The sequence below is a fragment of the Lagenorhynchus albirostris genome, chromosome 2, assembly GCF_949774975.1.
Source record: "Lagenorhynchus albirostris chromosome 2, mLagAlb1.1, whole genome shotgun sequence".
NCBI lineage: Eukaryota > Metazoa > Chordata > Mammalia > Artiodactyla > Delphinidae > Lagenorhynchus > Lagenorhynchus albirostris.
The window spans coordinates 167,993,195-168,017,833 of record NC_083096.1 but is presented as its reverse complement, the minus strand read 5'-3'; the positions used below and the strand labels follow the sequence as shown (position 1 = coordinate 168,017,833).

The 24,639-nt window shown below is 47.8% G+C and overlaps 1 protein-coding gene across 1 annotated transcript; it reads left to right on the top strand.

Moving 5' to 3' along the window:
- Positions 1-23,722: 23,722 nt before the first annotated feature.
- LOC132515593 (bolA-like protein 1) lies at positions 23,723-24,037 on the top strand. The gene has a single exon (XM_060141959.1). The coding sequence runs from the start codon at positions 23,723-23,725 to the stop codon at positions 24,035-24,037; it is 315 nt and encodes a 104-aa protein (XP_059997942.1).
- The last annotated feature ends 602 nt before the right edge of the window (positions 24,038-24,639 follow it).

Below are 24,639 nucleotides of genomic sequence, written 5' to 3'. Positions count from 1 at the left end.
GGTTAAGCACATTGACTCAAGGTCACCAGTGTGGAAGGGGCAAGCTGACTGACTCTAGAGTCTTAGCTTTTTGCCATTCAGAATGGAATAGAATAGAACTTAAGACACCAATCTGGTTTACTGGGTCCCGGTGTGTGAGGATAAGGAAAGCAGCAGTTAAGATGATGGATACTGGGGACTTACCTGGTGGCGCAGTGGTTAGGAATCGGCCTGCCAATGCAGGGGACACGGGTTAGATCCCTTGGGTCTGGGAATATCCCACATGCAGCGGAGCAACTAAGCCCGTGTGCCACAACTACTGAGCCTGCTCTCTAGAGCCCGCGAGCCACAAATGCTGAGCCTGCATGCCACAACTACTGAAGCCCGTGCACCTAGAGCCCATGCTCCGCATCAAGAGAAGCCACCGCAATGAGAATCCCGCACAACACAGTGAAGAGTAGCCCCCACTTGCCGCAACTAGAGAAACCCTGAGCTCAACGACGAAGACCCAACACAACCAAAAATAAATAGATTAATTAAAAATTTAAAAAGACGATGGATCCAAAGTAGTTGGCCAAATTTATTAACAATTATTCACATTTCCATTTCTTCTTGCAGTGAGGTCACACATCCCATCTTCACGAAAGTGCAGTGGAGTCTCCATGACAACTGCGTTCATGTTTTTACCTTTAACGTAAACTATTGTAGTTTAAAATATTTTTTAATGAATAAAAGGATTTCACTTCAATGTTTTAAATAGGTAGTACTTTCACCTGGTTCAAAATTCAAAAATCTTTCATGAAAAGCCTCCTCCTCACTCCACCCCTGCCATGCCCCAGCCCACCAGTCTCCACACAGCCAGCCAGTATCACTAGTGCTTTCAGGGGGAAGGGAAGAACTGATACCTTTTGAAATTAGAAAGGGTCTGCTTGATTTGTTCTGAAGCCACAAGGCATAAAGCCTACCTCAGTCTGGTTGATTTCTTCAGGTCTGCTTCTGTCTGATTTCCTGTACCCTTTGATGCACCACTGCTTCCTGCAGGTGATGGTTGGTCTCTTAGGGAAATGGTTGGTCCCTTCTCCCTCTAAACTTTCCCCCGAGGCACCCCCTGCAGTATCTGCTATGCTCCTGACCACGTTCCCTCCCACCTCCAGACCCAGCTGGTTCCTCATGCCCCAGAGCCTGCAGAGCCTGTAAATGCCAGAGAACATCTCATCATCTCACCACGGTTGACCGGGTGGAGCTGAATTCAGAGGTCACACCTGGGTGGCCTCAGGCCAAATCTAGCACACACAAAAAAATTTTTTTGGCCTGTCCAGTGATTTCAAAATTGGAAAACTTCACCTGAAAAATCTAATTTTCCAGCTTGAAATATTGGCAGATCCAGCCACACTTAACCTCTATTCATGCATGAATGATGAGATAGTCTGGGGCTGAGTAGGTGCCCCCTTTAGAAGGGATGTGTACTCTCTGGATTGTCATGGTCTCCACTACTCCCTGTTGGTTCATGTGGTAGGCAGATTAATGGCTGCTTTGAAGGTATCCACATCCTAGAAAAGGGAACCCTCCTACACTGTCGGTGGGAATATAAGTTAGTGCAGCCACTATGGAACAGTATTGAGGTTCCTCAGAAAACTAAAAATTGAGTTACTATATGATCCAGCAATCCCACCCCTGGGCATATATCCAGACAAAACTCTAATCCAAAAAGGTACACGCACCCCTATGTTCATAGCAGCACTATTCACAATAGCCAAGACATGGAAACAACCTAAATGTCCATCGACAGATGAATGGATCAAGAAGATGTGGTACATATATATACAATGGAATACTACTCAGCCATAAAAAAGAACAAAATAATGACATTTGCAGCAATATGGGTGCGACTAGAGATTATCATACTAAGTGAAGTAAGTCAGAACAAGAGAGACAAATACCATATGATATCACTTATATGTGGAATCTATAATATGACACAAATGAACTTATCTACGAAATAGAAACAGACACAGATATAGAGAACTGACTTGGGGTTGCCAAGGGGGCGGGGGTTGGAGGAGGGGTGGATTGGGAGGCTGGGGTTAGCAGATGTAAGCTATTACATATGGAATGGATAAACAACAAGGTCCTACTGTATAGCACAGAAAACTATATTGAGTATCTTATGATAAACCATAATGGAAAAGAATATAAAAAAAAGAATGTGTATATATGTATAACTGAATCACTTTGCTGTATAGCAGAAATTAACACAACGTTGTAAATCAACTATACTTCGATAAAAAAAGAAGGCATCCACCTCCTAATCCCTGGAACATGAATATGTTATGTGAATACGTTACATTACATGGCGAGTGGGAATCAAGTTTGTAGATAGAGTTAAGGTTGTTAATCAGCTGATCTTAAAGTACGGAGGTTGTCCTGGATTTTTTGTTGGGAAGCACAAGGGTCCTTAAAAAGTGGAAGAGGGAGGGCTTCCCTGGTGGCGCAGTGGTTGAGAGTCCGCCTGCCGATGCAGGGGACATGGGTTCGTGTCCTGGTCTGGGAAGATCCCACATGCCACGGAGTGGCTGGGCCCGTGAGCCATGGCCGCTGAGCCTGCGCGTCCAGAGCCTGTGCTCTGCAACGGGAGAGGTCACAACAGTGAGAGGCCCACGTACCGCAAAAAAAAAAAAAAAAAAAAAAAAGTGGAAGAGGGAGACAGAAGGAGAGTCAGAGATGTAACAGTGGAAGTAGGGTGTCAGAGAGGTGTCATGTTGCTTGCTTTGAAAACGGAGGAAGAGGTCACAGAACAAGGAATGTCAGCAGCCTCTAGAAGTTGGAAAAAGCAAAGAAATGGATGTTCCTCTAGAGCCTCCAGAAAGAAACACAGCCCTGTAGACACCTTGATTTTGTCCCAGTGAGATCTTTGTCGAACTTCTAATCTACAGAACTGTAAGATAATAACTTTGTGTCATTTTAAGCCACTAAATTGTAGTAATTTGTTACAGCAATAAGAGAAAACTAATACAGTTTATATGGGGGGGGTTCTCTTAGGTCTCTGGGGATGGGGGAGTGGGGCACAGCAGGCAAGGGCTGTTTTAAGTATGTAAGACACTTAGCTTAAGATGCTCAAAAAATGGCACCTAACAACTCCTGAACCCGCGAGCCACAACTACTGAAGCCCGCGCACCTAGAGCCTGTGCCCCACAACAAGAGAAGCTACCGCGAGAAGCCCGCACACCGCAGCGAAGAGTAGCCCCCGCTCGCTGCAACTAGAGAAAAGCCCACACGCAGCGACGAAGACCCAACGCAGCCAAAAAATAAATATATAAAATTGATTCTTTAAAAAAAAAAAAAAAGAAACGCCATCGATTGTTATAAGGAATAGGCTTGTCAGGTGGGCTCAGGCAGAGGGGAGACATGGGGGGTTCTTGCTTTGGCTTTTCCTCTGTCTGCTCTCATAACACTCCTCTGCCTGGTTTCCTTCCCAGAGCCCAGTGCTCGCTGAGAGAGCAGCTAGGTCTTGGAGGATGTACATGGTGAACACTCAGAGCGTTAGCAGGTGTCAGCAGCCAGTGGAGCCATCTGATTCCTGATTGAGGACAGGGTTAGAGGGTCAAAGCAGAAAAGCAAGGACTAGGCCCCTGGCTGGCTAAAACGGCCATCAGAGCTGCAGGTGGGAGGATCAATAGCGGGCCCTGAAGTGGGGTGCAAGGTGGGACAGGGCACAGAGTTGATCCAGGCTGGAGGCCTGTTCGAGGTGGTGCTGGCTGCTGTGGGCATGACTGATGGTTAGGAGTCCCGAGGGTGGGCAATAGAATGACTTGCTGGCAGGGAGCTAAACTAATTTATCCTGAACAATTACTGATGACAGCTTTGGCTTACCGTGTCAGACTTGCCAAAACTATTCATGTTTAATAGTGCATATCACTTCTACATAAAACGATGAAGTTGCATTTCAGGTAGCAGTGTCTGAGAAGGAAAACCTCGTGGTCAGGGAGATGTAGGATGCCACGTGGATGGCCACATGACTCACCTGCTCTCAGGGCCCTACACCCTGAGAAGGTCTCCCGTCTTCTAGTTTCCATACCCTTAAATGTCTTTAGGATTTCACCACAACCCTCTCACTTATTTTCTGTGTATTTTGGACAAGTTTGTTTATTTATTTTTATTATTTTTAGCAAATACTCATATAATACTTAATAGGTGTTAAGGCACTGTTCTAAGTACTTTACAAATATTAATTTGTTTAATCATCATAACAACCATTGACAGAAGTACTGTTATCTCTATTTTATATTATAGATGAGGAAACTGAAGCACAGAGAGGTTAAGTAATTTTCCCAGGACCACACACTTAGTGAATGGCTGTACCTTCTGAGCCTCAGCTTTCTTGTCTGTTAAATTGGGTTGTATTATAGAAGAGTGTCCTCCAAATAACAGAGTTTCTCAGCTCTGGCACTACTGACATTTGGGGCTAGATAATTCTTTGTTGTGAGGGCTGTTTTGTCCATTGTAGGATGTTAAGCCGTATCCCTGGCCTCTACCCATGAGATGCTGGTTACAACCTCCCCTCCTAATGACAATGTCTCCAGACCTTGCTCAGTGTCTCCTGGGGGCACAGTCGACCCTGACTGAGAACTCTTGCTCTAATGGGATCTGGGGAGGATTAAATGAGGTAATGCATCTAAGATACTTCCATAGACTCCTTTCCCCATCCTTCTATGCCTATACTGGGTGAATTCTGCCTCCTCAGAACCCTCTTTATCTTTCTGTTCCTTTACAGATCTTGAAAACGCGCCCACTTAAATGTAGACTGGGTGCTTGAGAGCCTCTTGCAAAGCCGAAGCTGGCTTCAGGAGTCAGACCTGTGTTCTGGTCCCATCACTTCCGCTGACACTGTGTGTGGCCTTAGCTGAACCCCTTTCCCTCCCCCAGCCTCAGTTTCCCCATGTGTCCAATGAGGGGGTTGACCTAAAAACTTTCCAAAAGATCTTCTAGCTGCAGAGATCAGTGACTGGGTTATTCTTACCAGATACAAATGCCCCTTACAAAGTCCAAATTTTTCCAGAGACTTAGTCATTCCAGGGTTTGAACTTTCTCGCAAAAGCCATTTGAAAAATTCCTCCAGCTTAAAAAAAAAAAAAAGCTATTAAAAGAAAGTAAAAGTTTCAAAACCAAATCCTAAGCAAACACCCCTGAAAACAATACACACACACGCACACACATGCACGCACACAACACCCAAGGTAACTCCGAGAACAGGATATGAAACCTCGCAGGCTGGCGCTAAGAAATGATTCACAGGCCTTTCGAGATGCTTCTATTTCAAGGCATGATCCGCCCACTGGATCTGGTGGCTCCAAAAACAAAATAAACCTTGAAGGAGCTGCCGTTTCTTATCTCAAAAGAGTTAGCCCAGCCAGCATCCTCAGGTCTCAAGGGCTCCAGCCAGAAGACAAAGTTGAGTCCTGTGAATTCCCTTTCTGTTCTATTTCAAGTCTCAAGCTGCAGGCTTGTTTAAAGTCTTTTGCATCCACCTTTGGTTGGCTGACCCCGAGTTTAAAGCAACACAGCCTAATGGGGTTACAGCACAGCCTGGGAGTTCATAAGTTTAGTTTAGCAATGTCTCTGTATGGCTCTGTCCTACTACATTTTGGGCCGATCATTCCAATAACTGTCTCCAACTAAACAATCTTACCTGGCTTGGGGATTGTGCTAACAATATTATACTTGTCCAGGAAGCATGAATTATAGCACACCATTCAAAATATCATGCTCTTATGTAAAACAAAAATATAAAAGTAATTTATTCGTTCAATGAAATGCTTATTGAACACTTACTATATACCAAGCCCTGGGATGTACTGGTAAGATCCAGTCCCTGCCTTCAACGAGCTTTGTGAATAGGAAAATCTGACAAGTTAAATGTAGTAGAAACATATGGAACTATTTCTTATAGGAAAAGCCCTGCATAAAAAGTGATACCAAAGTTGGAGCAAAATTTAAAGAAATGCAAATGCTTGTGGTATGGTTAAGTACATTCTCATCTGTGCTTACCCTTGATTTTTTTGTTTGAAATACAGAAAAGTTCTTTCCTTCATGATGCTTCAGTTGCTCCCTAGAATCCTGCAGAAAAGGTCACCATCTGGGCCAAACCTACTCTTCTTGCCAATAAATTTCCTCACCCCAATCATATGTTCACACCACCATTGCTACATGGTGTCATCCCTCCTCTTCTTCTTGTCTCTGAGGTCTGACTCAAAAGCCCACTTCCCCCAGGAGGTATTTGCAGACCTATCTGGCCACGTTGTCACTATTCCTAAACACACAGATCTCATGCTCTTTACTTGGCTTTTAGCCTGTCCTGCTTTTGACCTCTCTTGTATTTCTGTCCTGAACTTTTACCTAACTTGTGAATCAGGGGAAAGAGGACGAGAACTGGCATTTATTAAATGCTTTCTTGGTGCCAGACTAGCCCCTTCCTGCACATTTTGTGCCTGGCACAGAGAAAATATTCAATAAATATTTGCTGACTGAATGCTTGGGTGGTTTCACTTCAACCTAATAATAACTCTTTGGGGCAAATGCTATTAGTATTCCCATTTTAGAAATGAGGAAATTGAGGCACAGATGGGTTAAAGCCTGCATTTGAGGTCTTTCTGCCTCCAAAGCTAAGGTTCAGGTTCATTCTCCTACTCTGTATTGTTTTTCTTTCACATACATATTTTTTTCCCTAAAGTATCTTGCACATAGCAAGTGCTTAATAAATAGCTACTGATGGATAGGACACACACCATGCTCTCTACTTTACCCCATCCCAGACGCTACTACTTGCTCTCTTTTATGGGTCCATATGCTTTATTTCTACACATAGCTTAAAAACCATCCTGCTGTTATCTGTGCCCGTCTGCCTCTCCCACTAGACTGTTGGCAGCATTAATGCAGTATGCCTTCTGTGTGCCTGGCTGGCACATGGTTCATGCTCCATGAAGGTCTGCTGAACTGGGGTGGTGGTGGCGACAGGGTGGGTTGAATTATGCCTCTAAAAAGATAGGGGCTTCCCTGGTGGCGCAGTGGTTAAGAATCTGCCTGCCAATGCAGGGGACACAGGTTCGAGCCCTGGTTGGGGAAGATCCCACATGCCACGGAGCAACTAAGCCCATGTGCCACAACTACACAGCCTGCGCTCTAGAGCCTGCGAGCCACAACTACTGAGCCCGCGTGCCACAGCTACTGAAGCCCGAGCTCTACAGCCCATGTTCCTTAACAAGAGAAGCCACCGCAACGAGAAGCCCATGCACCATAGGTAAGAGTAGCCCCCAGTTGCCGCAACTAGAGAAACCTCGCACACAGAAACAAGGAACCAACGCAGCCAAAAGTAAATAAATAAATAAATTTATATAAAAAAAAAAAATTTAAAAAGGTATGTCTAAGTTCTAACCCCAAGTATCTGTGAATGTGACTTATTTGGAAATAGAGTATTTACAGATGTAATTAAGGTAAGGATGTCAAAATGATCTCCTCTTGCATTCAGGGTGGGCCCTAAATCCAAGGACTGGTACCCTTATAAGAGAAAGGAAAGCAAGATTTGAGGCAGAGAGAAGAAGGCCGAGTGAAGACAGAGGCAGAGATTGGAGTCGTGAAGCGCAAAGCCAAGGGACACTAAGGACTGTGGTCAGCCATCACAAGCCAGAAGAGAGGCATATGGAATGGATTCTCCCTCTGAGCCTCCAGAGGGAACTAGCCCTGCTGACACCTTGATTTGGGGCTGCTAGTCTCCAGAACTGTGAGAGAATACATTTCTGCTGTTTTAAGCTACAAAGTTTGTTCCAGCAGCCCTAGGAGAATAATAGGGGTGGAGCAAGAGAATAATCCTGGCTAAGAAATTCAGGGCTTGAGAGAAACAGCTTTGACTTTGGGGTCTTGTATACCTGGCTTTGGCACCTACCTGTTCTATGGTCTTAATTAATGGACTCTGCTCCTCTGAGCCTCAGTTTCCTTCTTTGTAAAATGTGGACAGTCATAGTGATAGCTAACATCTATAGGGTGCCAGGGAGTGTGCTAAGCCCTTTCCATGCATCCTAAGACTCGGCCTGAATAACAGTCCAGGAAAAACCATTAATAAAATAAGCTGGGTTTGAAATTTACAGTCTCACCTTGCCATGCCTGAAGATTCTGCACCTGGCATTGTTTGGCTCTGAATCTGACATTGTGATAATGCATGACAAGGGCACAGATGGAGTCAGACAGAACCAGGTTCAAATCCTGGCTCTGGCATTTACTAGCTGGGTAAACTTGTGCCATCTGTTTTGCCCCTCTGAGCCTCAGTTTCATCATCTGTAAAATGGCCATGGTACTGGTCTCTACTTCATAATGTCGATGTGATGACTGGATTAAATGCTATAAGGGAATGCATGCAATTATGAGCTGTTCCGTGAAGGGTTCCAAAAGTGCAGTTGTGGCACATAGTAGGTCGTCAATGAGAGGAAGTGGCTGCTGTGCTGAAAATGATGGTTCAGAAGGGGACAACCCAGAAGAGCAAGGGAGTGAGAAGAGGACTACAACAGCTGGTGGTTGATTTTCCCAGCGGAGGACTGAGGGACAGCGAGGGCCTCTCGGGCAGCTGCTTCCTGGGGTTGTGATGTCACCAGCCCATCCAGGAGGCCATGGTACCCGCGCCTGTCACTGCCTCCCAGCTGGCCGGCTCCACTTCCTGCGCCCTGAGCCTGCCCTTGCCTTCTTTCTCATGACCCTGGGGAGGCAGCTGGACTGCAGCTCAAGGAACAACTCCCATCTGCAAGTTGGGAGAGCATGAGCCCCTCCTCCTTCCCCAGGGCTCCTGCATCTTGGGAGGGACCCTAAAGAGTGACTCTTGTCCAGTGGTTTTCAAACTGGGTTCCTCCAAGCCCTGGGATTCTGCAGAAGTGCCTCAGCGACCACTGAGGGTAGGGAGGGGGAGTGTGGTGGGAGCAAGGGGTACACTAAGCAGGGTACCTTCTCAGGCCACCCCCTCTACTGCTCAGAACAGCCCCACCTCTTGTCTTCTTTACATATTAGGACTTCATATAAAATTTAAGTTCAGAAAAAAAGATTCTGCGAGAAAAGAAAGTTGAAAAACCTTTGATCTTTTGTGGTATGTGAGTTCTATCTCAGTTTTTAAAAAACCCTCTGATCTATTCTACCACTTTCATTTTCTAGATGGGAGGCTGAGGCCAAGCGAGGAGAAAGAGCCCATGCATGGTCACCCAACAGGTCTGCGATAGAATTGGGAACCGGGCCACCTGTTACAAGCCAGATGCTGTTTCTACACCACGTGGTACCAGGAGTGGGATGGAGGGCAGACAACTCTGGTTGCCACATCTGACCATCACCACCTCATCCTGTCGCTCTCTGGGACACAGCTCAGATGCAAAGTGGGGCCGCTCAGTGACTAAGACAGGCAAGCTTGAGGCTAAACCACCAATCATCTTGTCTCCCTGAGCCTCCATTACCTTCCTCTGTAAAAAGGAGACACATGGTGCCTAAAGAGGGGTAAAGGGAAGAGCAAATTTATTAGTTGTTCTTTGAGCAATTTTTTCTTTTTTTTGGCAGCACGTCTTGCGGGATCTTAGTTCCCTGACCAGGGATCAAACCCAGCCCTGGCAGTGAAAGCGCCAAGTCCTAACCACTGGACCACCAGGGAATTCCCTGAACAAATGTTTTTTCAGTGCCTACTATGTGCCAGGCATTGTACTTGGCTTTGAAAAATTGAGAAGGGACCAGGATGTCAGGCTCCCACCCTCAGGGAAACTTACATTTTTATGGGAGAGGCATGAGCATAAGTAAATAAACAAATGACAACAGGAATGTGTCAGAGAATGGTAAGTTCTATGAGGAGAATAAAAAGGATGACAAGGTAGAGACAGAACACCTTTCTGAGTAGATTGGGCAGTTGGAGAGGATCCTCTAAAGAGGCGATATTTGAACTGAGACCTTGAAGAGACCTAGCGAATTCATGCTAAGCAAGGGTGCGGTGTCAGTGCTGAAAAGCGCACGTGAGGGATGAAACTGCCCACCATGAGTATCCATCTGTATCACAATTGCATTATTATTATACACATGCAAATGTGATGTGAACATGTCACATGTGTGTTTCTCTACTTGTGTTTGATGATGGTAATGACTGTTAACCATTTTCGCACACTCACAGTGTGCTGTGTCCTCTTCTAAGCATTTAGATCTGTTGCTTCGTTCTCATAGCAACCCTGTTAGGGAGGCACTATTATTTCTAACATTTCACCCATAAGGAAACTGAGGCTCAGAGAGGTAAAATGACTTGCCTGAAGTCACACAGCCAGAAAGTGGTAGAGCTGGAACTTGAATCCAGTCAATCCAGGGTCTGGTTTTAACCACTGCCCAACTTTGCTTAATCCACTGTCTGCCCATAGTAGGTGCTCAACGAAATGGATGTCTGCTTGAGTTTGGGGAGAGGGAACTCTGACCAGACCTTTGGCACGACTGCCCCCTGAGTGGCCCATAACGTCCTGTGCTTACCTTTCCCTGCCTTGCTCCCACCAACCTTCCAAAATAAATCCCTAATGTCCCAAAGGGGGGGGGGGAGAGGGGGGAGAAATGACTGTCGAAAATGTGCTGGCAGAAGACACGATAGTGTCTGCAATCATCTGTGTGGATTGTGAAACCTAGACAGGTTCTGAGACCGTGACTCACAAATTTTACATCAAGAAGGAAATTACCAAGAAGTAATAACTATGAACATCGTTTCACAGAGCATCCTTCCCAGGCTGTGTCACCCTGGGCCCCGGATCCTATATTTTAGTCACAGCAGGCATCTGGAATACAGATGGGAGCCTCGCAGCCCCTCCCCCAAGCTCAAGACATCCTCCTCCCAGGTCCTCTCACTCCAGAGAGTTGGGTTTGGCTCTTCCCAAGCTGCCCCCCAGCCTCCTGTAGTTTTCTAAGATGATGATTCCTGCTGGGAAGCCTGGGTTCAGATCTTGGCTCAGCCATTTACCTGCTGAGTGCCTTTGGCAAGTTTCTGGACCTCAATAGCCTTATTTAAGGACAAACTAGGATCACAGATGCTCTTCTCCTAGGGCTCCAAGAGGGCAGTGTTCTTTTTTTTTTTTTAATAAATTTATTTATTTTACTTTATTTATTTATTTTTGGCTGCGTTGGGTCTTCATTGCTGCACGCAGGCTTTTCTCTGGTTGCGGTGAGCAGGGGCTACTCTTCGTTGTGGTGCGCGGGCTTCTCACTGTGGTGACCTCTCTTGTTGGGAGCATGGGCTCTAGGTGCGCAGGCTTCAGTAGTTGTGGCACGCGGGCTCAGTAGTTGTGGCTTGCGGGCTCTAGAGCGCAGGCTCGGTAGTTGTGGCTCACCGGCTTAGTTGCTCTGCGGCACGTGGGATCTTCCCGGACCAGGGCTCAAACCCATGTCTCCTGCATTGGCGGGCGGATTCTTAACCACTGCGCCACCAGAGAAGCCCGAGGGCAGTGTTCTTATCTGTTGTGTTCATGGCCATATCCCCACGGCTTAGAATGGTACCCAGCATATGGTAGACCCTTGACAAATATTTGCTGAATGAATGAATGAAAGTTCTAGCACAGTGCCTAGACACATAGTAGGTGCTCAGTAGGTGGTCACTCTTATTATTCTACTGATTCCTGAAAGAGAACCTTCTGACCAGCTGACCTCAGGATTCTTGCTACTCTGCCTGTATCTCTCTCAGGATCAATGAATATGCTGGTTTGGGGTATACTGGTTGGTCCTGGATGGGTTTACTGGTGTGAGTCAGTGTCCCAGACCCTGGACACTGGGGCTGATAGAAAGGAGTTGGATAGACAAGTCTCAGCTCTGCAGAGACTCCCCTTCTAGTCCTCCTCTCCCAACTGGGGTCTCACTCCTCTGAAGACTTCCTCAAAACTGGTCTATCCTTTGGGATACAGGGACCTTCTTTCTGCAGCGGGATGCAGGACAGGCAGGGAGAGCACCTGCAGGGAAAGTGGTTCCTTGCATCAGTCAAGGTTCCAGCAGGAAGCAGATGGCCCCGTGGAAGGGGCACCTGGAGAGAGTTTAATAAAGAGCCTTAATCTCTGAAAGGGTTGGCAGGGATAAGGGATGGATGGGCAATTAGGGACTAGCAACAGCCCTGAAGGGGTGAAGGGAAGGAGTGGGGAGACTGTAGCTACAGGAAAAGATCTGTGGCCTTAGGTAGACAAACTCAACACAGTCAGCCCAGCCCAGCAGGGAAAAGGGAGACAGGACAATAAATACCTGACTTCTCTCTCTTCCTTTAGACAACAGTCTTCTGCCAGTGTTTCCACTGGACAATTCCAAGTGGGAGCCAGAGAGCAGAGAAGCCCAGATGCTTCCTCAGGTGGAAAAGGGAGAGCCAATCTGGAGGGGCAAATGGAGAAGACACAGCATGTTTTGTTTTTAGCACATCTACTCGTGAGGGGCTTTATACACATTATTATATGTATTACATGTATTCTGACAGTCACTCTGGGAGGTGAGGAAACCAAGACTCAGAGGGGTAGAGTGACTTGTTCAGATCTTCTGACTGTAAAACCAGTTTCTTTCTTACTTTTTTTTTTGGCCTCACTGCTTGGCTTGTGGGATCTTAGTTCCCTGACCAGGGATCGAACCCGGGCCCCCTGCAGTGGAAGGGCAGAATCCTAACCACTGGACCACCAGGGAATTCCCTCTTTCTTTCTTAAAAAGATGTTTTAATGAAGTCTTTAGAGTTATGTGGGAGATGGGGGTATATTTCAATATCTTTAAAGCCAAAGAGATGCAAAGCACAGCCTCAGCCTAGACCAGTGTCACTGGAAGCCAGACCTAGACCAGAGCTTGGAAGCCAGGCACGTTTGAATGGGGCAGCCCTATGTAGGCTGAAGAAGGGAGTCCCAGCAGCAAAGCTCCAGGAAACCCATTGCTTTCCAGTGGGCAGGGCCAACGTCATTAATAGATTACCAGTTTATTATAAAAGGATATAACTCAGGAACAGCCGGATGGATGACTTGGGTAGGGCAAGGTATGTGGGAACAGGCATGGAGCTTCCATGCACTTTCCGAGTGCCACTTCCCACAAATCTCCAGATGTTGACTAACCCAGAAGCTCCCTGCGTTCTTTCCTTGTGGCATGATTCTGACAGATCTCACACTGACTTTCTGGCTGTGTTCTACTTTCCAGGGGAAATCTCCCTTGACCAGGTAATGCTAAGGTTCACACGGTAGGAGATTCAGGGGACAGGGCGGATGGAGATGTTTTATACCGCAGAGCTTCTTCGGTGCTTACCAAACCATTCCAGGGACCATCCCTGAGGAGGAGTCGCATTCATTCTGTGATTCAATAGTTACGGAACTGACAAGGTGAAGGGATCAGGGGCTCTGCTTGGGAGGGGCATCGCCCATGGAGGTCAATGAGTAATTAGGTAATTAGCACCCGGCTGTTCCACCGGCTAAAGAAATACACATATGTACAAAGAGGCATATGCAAGATGATCATTGCAGCTTTTTCTGTAACAGTGGAAAATTGAAAACCTCTAAATGTCCATCATTCTGTGTTTTTATTGTACCTGGGGTTAATTTACAGAGGTGATTGCATGACAACAGTAAGGCCAATGCCACTGAAAGAAGTTTTATGACTTACAGTTCCAAAGAGATGGGGGCACACCACACCACATAAGGCTACATGAGGAAGCACCAGGGTCAGTCAGGAACCAGAAGAAGCAAGTGAGATCGTGGCCCAGAGCCTTTATCGTGGTTCCCCTGGGAAGGAATGGGCAAGGTAGGGTGGGCAAGTTTGAATGCTTAGGATTGCTAGTTTGAATGTTAGTAAGCTCTGGGCTGTAGGGGTGGTTCCTGGGTGTCCAGTACCCGGCCCTGGGGTGATTTAGGGCAGGGAAAATACTGACTTGATGTGTGAGAGTTAGATAGAAGAGGTGATTGGGGATATGGGTTTTGAATTGGTTGGTTTGTATATAAAAGGTGTGTGCTCAGGCAAGTTGTTTACTATTGATACCTAGGAAATTGCTAGCCCTGTGAGGAGCAATCTATCCAGGATTAGCAAGGCTCTAGAATGTGAAAGCATCATAAAGTACAGAAAATTGGGCTTCCCTGGTGGCGCAGGGGTTGGGAGTCTGTCTGCCGATTCAGGGGATGCAGGTTCGTGCCCCGGTCCGGGAAGATCCCACATGCCGCGGAGCGGCTGGGCCCGTGAGCCATGGCTGCTGAGCCTGCGCGTCTGGAGCCTGTGCTCCGCAACGGGAGAGACCACAACAGTGGGAGGCCCGCGTACCGCAAAAAAAAAAAAAACCAGAAAATTTAAAACATGATTAATACATTTAGGGAAAGGCTAAAAAAAGACAGTACAGTCATATTTTGGAATATTATATGGTAGTTAAAAACAGTAAGGTATGTCTCCATGTTCTGACATAGATGACCTCCAAGACACTGTTAAGTAAAGAAAACAAGTTACTGAACAATTCTTACCCATATGATTCCATTTACAAATGAAAAAAACCTCAAAATGAACCTTTAACTTCTGTACACCTATACGTATGTGTGCAGTGCACCCAAAAATGTATGAATGGACAGCAAACGGGCATCCAAGAGGAGATCTTTCACTGTAACTGTATGTTTGAAAATTTTATAATAAGTACATGTTCATGTATTACCTGTGTAATTAAATAGAAAAAAATCATTTAAAAAACAATCTGGCGGTGGGGGGAAATTGAATGAAGGTGGTCAAAAGGTGCAAACTTCCAATTATAAGAGAAATAAGTTCTGGGGATGTAATGTGCAGCTTGGTGGCTGAAGTTTACCGTATTGTATATTTGAAAGTTGCTAGGACAGTAAGCAGCTCTTAAAAGTTCTCATCACAAGAAAAAATAAATTTGTAACTATGTGAGGTGATGGATGTTAACTAAGCTTACTGTGGTAATCACTTCACAATACATACATATACAAATCATTATGTTGTATACCTTAAACTAATACAATGTTATATGTCAATTATATCTCAATAGAACTGGAAATAAAAATAAAAGTAAAAACAACCTTTCTTCCCTCAGATAATGTCAAACCTAAGTGATGAGCACAATGATGGGGAAGCATGGGGGCTGGTTGGTGTGGAAGCAGAGACGTGGGCTCCTGCACCCTAACTAGGCAGTCAGGGAGGAATTCCTGAAGGAGGGAGTTGTGCTTTGAAGGAGGGGTGAAAATTAGCCAGGTGAAGAAGTCGAGAAATAGTATTCTAGACAAAGAGAACAGAATGTTTGGAGGAGTTCAGGAACATCTGTATTTAGGAGCGTAAGATTTGAAAGGGAGAAGGGTGAGGGATGGGGCTGGAGAGGTAGGTGAGGGCAGATCATGAGGGGTCTCGTAAGCCCAGCTGAGAGGTTTTAATTTCAGCCAGAGGGCAATGAGAAGCTTTGGGAGGACTTTCAGCTTTGCCTTGAGTGGGCCAGGATGGTGAGGCCAGGAGTAGGCAAGGCAGTGAATGGATGGGCTAGACCAAGGATCAGGGGATACCCCTCTCCCTGCCACCACACCCCAGCCACAAGACTTTCTTCCTGAGCACCAATGCAGTGACCCTCAAATTTTAAGGTGCATCAGAATCACCTAGAGGACTTATTAAAAACTCAGCCTGCTAGGTTCCACCCTTAAATGTTTTTAGTATGTCTGGAGTAGGTCCCAAGAACTTACATTTCTAACTGGTTCCCAGGGGATGCTGCTGGTTGGGGACCCATGTGGAGAACCCCTGCTCTAACATACCTTTCCATTACGCCCTCAAGGCCTTTGCACTTGCTCTTCTCTCTCCTTGGGATGCTCTTTCTGAAATCTGTCACCTCCTCAGAGAAGCCTTCCTTGACCACTCTGTGTGGAGTAGCCACTCATGTCACTAACTTCTCAGCCTGTTTTATTTTCTTTAAAGCACTGGTCACCATTAGAAATTATCTTGTTACTGAACTTGTTGACTCATCCATTTGTTGTCTGTCTGCCTCCATTAAAATGAAAGCTCCAGGAAGGCAGGGATCTATCCTTGGCGGCCAAGGACAGTGCTTGGCGTGCAGTAGACGCTCGGGAATTCTTTATCAAATTAAAAGCAGCTAGGGTGGGTTCCTCCTACCTGGGGGAGTCCGCGGGGGCTCGAGTTTTCTGGTGGAGGCCCTGATGATGGGCACCAGGAGAGAAAGATGTTTGGATACTGAACTGAGCTGTTGACACAGGTTAGAAAAACTCATCCTCTTTTGGGGGGAGGGACAGGGTGGGGTGAGAAAGAGTTTAAAATAGGTGACCTTTTCAAGCAGATGTGGGAGGAAGGAAGGGCCCTGACATCACAGCTGAGAGGCCCAGAGCTCCATTGTGGCCCAGGGGCCAGGGCCACCAGAGTGGGCCCCGGGCCTGAGTCACTCCCACCTGTAAGTCAGGCGACCAGGCCAAGCCCGGGGTTGGGGGAGTGGTCCTGGGAGGAGTGCGCAGTGGGCGGGCAAGCGGGGAGAGGTGGCAGCCGCTGCCCAACCTGCATCTCCTTTCTTCCCTCAGCCCCTCTCCAGCAGGCCACCCGCCCACTGCGTTATGGAGGACTGGGCGAGGCACAGGTCCTCAGTTTCCTCATCTGGGAAGTGGGGGGAGGGAGAAGGCTCAAGTCCAGGCTTCTCTGCTTGTCACAGATGACATCACCCCAGCTCTTCACCTCCACTCACTGCACTCACACCTGCTAGAAGTTCTGGAATCAGTCCTGCCTTAGGCCTCCATTCAAGCTCTTCATTCCCCAGCCCCACCCCGACCCAAGGACCTCCTCTTCTAAGGCAATGCTCTCCATCCCCCAGGCGCTGGGTGCAGGCAAGGGAAGAGCATGGGCTTTGGGGCCTGACAGACCTGGTCCCAGATCCAGCTCTCTCCCTGACACCCTGGTGAATCATCACCTTTCTGACCTCAGTTGTCCTTTCTATAGTGGGTATATCTACCTTCTAGATTGTGGTGAAGATAAAAAAGATCCTACTATGAAAGTTGGTTTCCTTTGCCTTTTTTTCCCCAATTTTTTTTTGTAGTAAAATACACAAACAGAAAATTTACCAACTTAACCATTTTTAAGTATACAGTTCAGTGGCATTAAATATTTTTATAATCTTCTATTCTCACTACCATCCATTTCCATAACACTTTTCATCTTGTAAAACTGAAACTCTGTACCCATTAAACAATAACTCCCCATTCCCCCTCACCCCAGCCTCTGGCAACCACCATTCTACTTTCTGTCTCTATGAATTCATTTATTTTATTTTATTTTATGTTTTATAATTTATTTATTTAATTTATTTATTTTTGGCTGCCTTGGGTGTTCATTGCTGCACGCGGGCTTTCTCTAGTTGCGGCGAGCGGGGGCTACTCTTCATTGCGGTACGCAGGCTTCTCATTGCAGTGGCTTCTCTTGCTGCAGAGCACGGTGTCTAGGCACACGGGCTTCAGTAGTTGTGGCGCAAGGGCTTAGTTGCTCCGCAGCACGTGGGATCTTCCCCGACCAGGGATCGAACCCGTGTCCCCTGCATTGGCAGGCGGATTCTTTTTTTTTTTTTTTTTTTTGTGGTATGAGGGCCTCTTACTGTTGTGGCCTCTCCCGTTGCGGAGCACAGGCTCCAGACGCGCAGGCTCAGCGGCCACGGTTCATGGGTCCAGCTGCTCCGCGGCATGTGGGATCTTCCCGGACTGGGGCACGAACCCGTGTCCTCTGCATCGGCAGGCGGACTCTCAACCACTGCACCACCAGGGAAGTCCCTGTCTCTATGAATTTAGTCGACTCCTCTAAGTTCCTCGTGTAAGTGGAATCATATGATTATTTGTCTTTTTGTGATGACTTATTTCACTTAGCATGATGCCCTCCATGGTTCCTCCATGCTGTACCAAGTGTCAGAATTTCCTTCCTTTTTGAGGCTAAATAGTATTCCATTATATGGATAGACCACATTTTGTTTGTCCATTCATCCATAGATGGACATTTTAGTTGCTTCCATGTTTAGTTATTGTGAAGAATGCTGCTACGTGCATGGGTGTTCAGATGTCTCTGAGACCCTGCTTTCAGTTCCTTTGGGTATATGCCCAGGAGTGGAATTGCTAGATCACACGGCACTTCTATTTTTAAGTTTTTGAAGAATCACTATACTGTTTTCCACAGTGGTTGTACCATTTTACATTCTCATCAACAGTTCATTTATCTCCCCCGCCCCCACCCCAGTTCCAACTGCTGTTGCCCTGAAACCTTTCAGAATTTCTCAAACTGATGAATTCCAACGGTACTGACAGCCCTTGGCTGGCCCACCACAAAGCCCTTGACCCCAGCTTGGCTGCAAAGAGACCGTTTCGCTCACCACTGACTCTGCCTCAGCCTCTGGCTAAGAGCTGGTAGTGGGGCAGGAAGGTTTACTAAACACCACCCATGCCCCAAGTGCTCTCCTAGGTACTCTGCACGCATCAGTTCCTTCATTCTCCTCACTGCACAGAGGTGTCATCAGCCTACCGAGAGAGAGCCCCGGGAGGTCTCCTGACCTGCCCAAGAAAAGACTGGTGAGCTATGAAGCTAGAGAAATGGGCAGGGCCCAGTTTACAAAGGGCCTTGAATACACTCTATCTGGAGGACGATGGGGAGCCACTGCAGGTTTTAGACAGGAAGGCAACACGATCAGACTTGGACTGAAAGCTGAGCAGAGTTGAGATAGGTAGGGAAGAGAGGAGGATTACGGTTTAACTTCCGCTTCCCAGAGCAGTAAGAAGGGAGACCTTACCTTGGCCAAAAGGGACTGTGATTTAGGCAGGGTGAGTGGCGGCCAGGCTGGCGCATCTGCCCTGGAATGAGCCCTTTGAGCTGGGATTGGGTGGGGAGCTTGAGGAGGGTCCACATTGTCAAATGCAGGGGCTCTGTGGTTTTAGGCAAGTTACTTTGCTTCTCTGATTCTCAAGCTCCTCATCTGTAAAATGAGCTTAATCGTGGTACAACCTCCCGGGGAGCTGTGAGAGTTCGATGAGATCATTAAGACATGCAAAGCACTTATGTAGGCCAATCCCTGGCACACAGCAAGTGCTCAGAACCACCGAGCATTGTGGGATCCTCACTGTTCCTGGGACAGCCTCCCATAGGCTGGGGTCTTCAATCCCCAGGGATATTCCCAAGTCCGGCTATTTCGGGTGGGCTCTATTGAATGACCTTTCTCTGCTTCCTGGAGGGGAGAATGGGAACGGGAGCCACGTGTGCAGGTGCTATCTCCCTGCCCCCCTCTCTCCTTGCCCCCACCCTGCCCTCCCCACCCCCCTCCCCACCCCCCTCCCCAGCTCTTGCTCTTGGCCCCGGGTCTATTTCCAGCAACAGGGCTGCCTGAGGCCGAAGGCAGCTGTGGGTGGTGAGTCAGAGCCTGGCTGAGAGGACATGGTGGCCCTGGGGGCCTGAAACTGTCACAGCCTCCCTCCCTCGGCCTTTCCCAGCAGCCCTATGAGCATGGTGATGGCAGGGAAAGCTGAACCAGTTCCAGTTTCCCCTAGCAGTGTCAGCAAGAAGATATGGGGACAGAGCCCCAACATGCCCCAAATCAACCTCTTTGCTGGCTGGAGGTGGGGGCAGGGACCCTGTCCTGTTCATCTCCACTCCCAACGTACCTAGGACTGGGCTTGGCACCTGGCAAGGATGCAATAAGTGTTCACTGACTGAATGCACCAACATTTGTAGGGGACTTTTTTTTTTTTTCAATGAAAAAAAATTTTTGTATTGGAGTATAGGTGATTTACAATGTTGTGGGTTTTTAAAAAAATATCTATTTATTTATTTGGCTGCACCTGGTCTTAGTTGCAGCACGTGGGATGTTTGTTGCGGCATGTGGGATCCTTTTTCTTTTTTTAGTTGTGGCATGCAGGATCTTTAGCTGTGCATGCAAACTCTTAGTTGTGGCATGCGGGATCTAGTTCCCTGAACAGGAATCAAACCCGGGTCCCCTGCATTGGGAGCACAGAGTCTTAGCCACTGGACCACCAGGGAAGTCCCCATATGGGACTTTGGAGGAACAGGATTTGCAGTGTTCAGGGTGCTTATGAGGACAGAGCAAGGGTTCTGGAGACAGATAGACAGAGTTTATGTGACCCTGGGCAGGTGAATTGGCCTCTCCAAGCCTCAGTTTGCTCATCAGTGAAATGGGGATAACAACGTGTACCTTGTAAAGAACCATTGTGAGGTGTAAATGAGGCCACCTCAGAGAACTGTCTACTGAGCCTCGGATCGTATCTATAATAATACGAATCACGTTTCGTCACAAGCGTACTAACATATGCGTTCCTCTTCCCTGGATGGCGAGTAGCTCCTGAGTCAGGGCTGGCTCTCATTCACGTTTGCTCCCCCAGGCCAGGCATAGAGCCAGTCCCCCATATATGTTTGTTGCACAACTCACTGACCCCCCATCCATGCCTGGAGCTTGTTGGATTGTGAATAGTGGTAACTGTGACAGCAAGCCGCAGGCTATCTGAGTGCACAGAATTTCTACCCAAAAGAGAAGTCTGCTTTTGGCTTACCATTTCTTAAGCACTTGTATGCCAAGAGCTTTGTAGCTGATTTCATCAAATTCTTACAGCACCGTTCAAGCTGGTATTATTATTATCCCCATTTTACCGATGAGGGAACTAAGGTTCAGAGACGTTAAGTCACTTGCTTCTGGTCATGTGTTGACCTAGAGGTGGAGCTGAGTCCAGTCCCAGGGCTGTCTGGTCTCTTGAGGTTCTTAATCGTCCCTGATATCGCTGGTGTAGACAGAAGAGGGAGTCGGGAAAGCACCACTAATGGATTTCCTTGCTGACCTGGGCTGTCTTGAGGTGGCCAGGACCTCGGGACTGGAATGGCCTGTCTGCGTGTCTGCGTGCCCCCACCAGTCCTGAGGACTTTTAAGGATGAGACTATGTCTCCTTCAGCTCGGCAGCTTCAGGGTTCAGCGTAGGGTCTGGCATATCTTATATTAAGGTATGAGTCTCCTGAGTGAATGAATGGCCTTCGGCCTTCTCTCTTGATTGGGTCCCACAGTGGTGAGACAGCACAACTGCTTTACTTGAAGGCAGTGCATTTCTGGGCACCAATGCAACCCGGCTGGCAACAGCGAGTGCCTGAGAGGGTCAACCACCGGCCCCCTGCCCAGCTGAGCTGGCCCCTTAGTCATAGTCAGCACTTCCCTCCATTTCGGATTCTCCCTGTCCAGCCCCAGGTCAGGCCTCTCTGTCTCTGCTTCTGAAGACTCTGTAGTTCTTCCCTGTCCCACACCCAGCTCTTGCACCTGGCCAAGCAGGACTTGCTTTTTGGGGTCACTGAAGGAGTTCTGTGTTGGGTGGTCGAGGCCTTTTACTTAATTCCTTTGAGTCCCACAACCTTTAGTCATTGCCTAATCCCCAGTTCCTAGCACAGTGCCAGACACATAATAGATGCTCAATAAATACTTGTTCAATGAATGAACATATCTCAGGACTCAGCACATCTGCAGCTCTATTGAGCTCTCTGCTGCCAAAGCTCTGGATTGATGTGTGTGTGTGGGCTTGCCATTTCTAGGCCTTGGTTTTCCCATCTTTGAAATGGATGGATTTGATGGAACCAGCCCTGTCCACCCCAGCATCCACAGCAGACGCTGGACAGATGGTGGGCATTCTCACATATAACCTCTCTATCCCCCCCAACCCCCACCCCCACCCATGCACACTCAGATTTTGACGAACCTCAAAAATTGCTGTAGGGGAAGCAAAGCCCGAAAATGATTTGTGATCATCACAATTATTGACCTGGGAACTAGCCACTCACTGTGGGTTGGGGCTTTAGAATCATCGGTGCAAGAGCGAGACTCTTTTGTTCTCTTCAAGGAAGCGGATTGCAGAGCATCGGGTGTGAATGACATTATTGCAGGGATTCAGTTGTTCATCTCTTTATCTATTTACCAACTGTTTATGGAGCATCTTCTAAGTACCCGGCCCTGGGGATACAACGATGAACAAAAAGCCCTTTTGGAGCTTACATTCTGGTGGGAGAGACAGGAAATTAAAACATAAGGCTATATATTAAATGGGAAGATTTCTAATTACAATAAGTGCCATGAAGGAAACCATTGGGGTGCTGGGCTAAAGGGGGCAAGGGATTGGGGGTTACCTTAGCTGGGGGCGGGGTTGAAGCTGGTCCTAAAACTTCATTGAAGAGCTTTTTAGGGCTGCGACTAGAGGATGAGAAGGACTGACCTTGCAAAAAGCAGAGGGAAGGGTATGTGCAAAAATCTGTGAAGGGGGAAAGGGATAATGGTGGACCCTTTTAATTTTCTTAAAAAAAAGAGAATAAATGTAAAACTCTAACTCTTTAGTTATTAGTAGTGCCAGATTAATTTCTTCATTCCACAAACAAGCCCCTACTGTGTCGCTGGCCCAGTGCTAGGCCCCAGGGGACAAACAGTGATGCATGAAAGCAACATTCTTGTCACACACATCCTGGACCTGGCACCCCATGGAGATGAGCTGGTCTGATGTTTGCGAAGGGCTCCCAGCTTGGATCCTCGGGGAGTCCAAATAAACCCCGCAGGTTCTGGTATCCCAGGCCTCCCGCCAGCCGGCCAGCCGCTCCTGGCCTCCATAGGAGGGAGGCTTCTGTTTCCTGCTTCTCCCTCCCCCACCCACCTGGGCACAGAGGGTCTTTCATCCATTGTTACTGCTTCCTGCCCATCCATCTCCAGCTGCTGGTCTGAACCCTGCAGATTTACACTGACAAGCGGATGCTTTTACCAGGACCCTCGAGGGGGATAGGGAGGGGAGTGGCCTGGGGTGGGGGGAGAGGGGGAAGCTAGAGCTTTGTGACGAGGAAGAGTTTCCTGCCCTAAAGAGGTGTCAGTCCCTGAGGGCTGAAAGGACGGGAAGCAGGCCTCTGTCCCCAAAGGCTCCCCCATGCTTGGGGAGGGAGTAATTAATGACCCCTGACTCAGCAGGGCCTCCATGCCCCTTGGACTGGGTTTGGGTTCAGCAACGTCTCCCCTGGCTCCATTTCTCATGTGTGGAATGAGCACTGAGCTTGGAGCCAAGAGTTTGGGGTTTAGGTCCATGTCCGCCAGCTCCTAGCTGGGCGACTCAGGCAAATTCTGTAGCCTCTCTGGGCCTCTGCGTCCTCAGTTGACAGGTAGGTCTAATAACCCCCGCCCAGCAGTGTTGTGAAAATGGACGTGATCACGTAGGATAGATGATCGCCGAACACCAGAAAATGAAAAGCATTTCCTCCCCTCGGGCTCCCCTGTCCAAAGTAGGAAGGTTACAAACTGGTTCCTGTTCTAGAAGGCTTGGTTGAACACCTACTGTGTGCTAGCACTGAAGGTAAGGAGCAACAAGGCCCAGATCTAAGTGAGACAGGCAAGCAGACAGACATGCGTCAGACAATTGGTTGAAGCATTTGAATAAACCAGTCAAGAATGTGGCTTTGGAGCCATCCTGCTTGGCTCTGCCGTTTACTGGCTGTGTGGCTGTATGCAAGTCACTTACTCTCTCTGGGCCTCAGTTTCCTAAATCTGTAAAATGGGGAGAATAATGACCCACCTCGTAAGATTGTTGTGAGGATTAAATTATTTAATATTTGTAAAGCACTTAGTACAGTACCTGTCACATAGTAAGTCTCAAGAAGTAAAAGTTATTATGGGGACTGCATTTCACCCAGAACGTCAGGAGCCCTGTCCCTGAGTGGAACTGTTGTAGCCAAAGCAGAAGGGACAGTGATGCTGAGTGAGTACCTGGTCAGGTATCTGTTCTCCACGCGGTTGTGTCTGTCTGTCCGGGACAGTGCAGGATCAGGGACCATCCGTCCCGCCAAGGCCATTTGCACAAAGTTGGAGCCGACCCTGGACCCCGAGGTGCTGGAGCTGCTCATGGAGAGCAGTGGCCACATATCCCACCGGGCAGTGGAGGTGCATTTCCGCGCGGCCGTGGTGGACTCTCGCTTCCAGGGACTGAGCCCCCTGCAATGGCACTGGCTGGTCCACACTGTGCTGTCTGAGGGGCTGGTGGGGCTGGCCCATGCTCTGACCATCTAGTCAGAGACCCCTGCCCAGTGGAGTGAGAACCCCCAACTGGACATGAGGGCTCAGTCCCCCATTGTCTGGGAGGGAGCAAGAGAACTCAAGGAAGGACCAGGATGGGAATGCACTGGGGGAGAATAAAGTACTGGGGCCTGGGATTTGTAAGGGATGAGGATCCCTGGACCCCTTTCTACTGGCACATACATATTCCCCAGACATAGCAACCCATTCCCATGAAAGCTAACCCAAGGGAAGAGCAGAATCTCTGACTACTGCTCTTGCCCTGGACTATCAGGAAAAGCTGCCCAGTTGTTCCACGTTCAATTGTGACTAAGGAACCACCAGACCTGGCAAGTTGGAGATAATCGTGTACACTGAACGAGAAATTATATGAAAAAAAGTTCTTATGATGTATAGGTGCCGATGGAGTCAACACAGAGTGGAGAAACGGTGGCCTGAGGGTTCCCAATCCAGCTGGTACTGGACTGTAGGATGGTATGAAGAGCTGAGCCTTAAATGGTGAGTGTGGATGAACCAGCACCAGGAAGGGCAGTCCTGGAGGAGGGCAGAATACCAGCAAAGGCACCGAGGCGAGAAACAGCATTGGATGCTCCAAG

What these genes read in the sequence shown, in the direction of transcription:
- LOC132515593 (XM_060141959.1), top strand. Translation starts at nt 23,723, where the DNA reads ATGCTGAGTGAGTACCTGGTCAGGTATCTGTTCTCCACGCGGTTGTGT.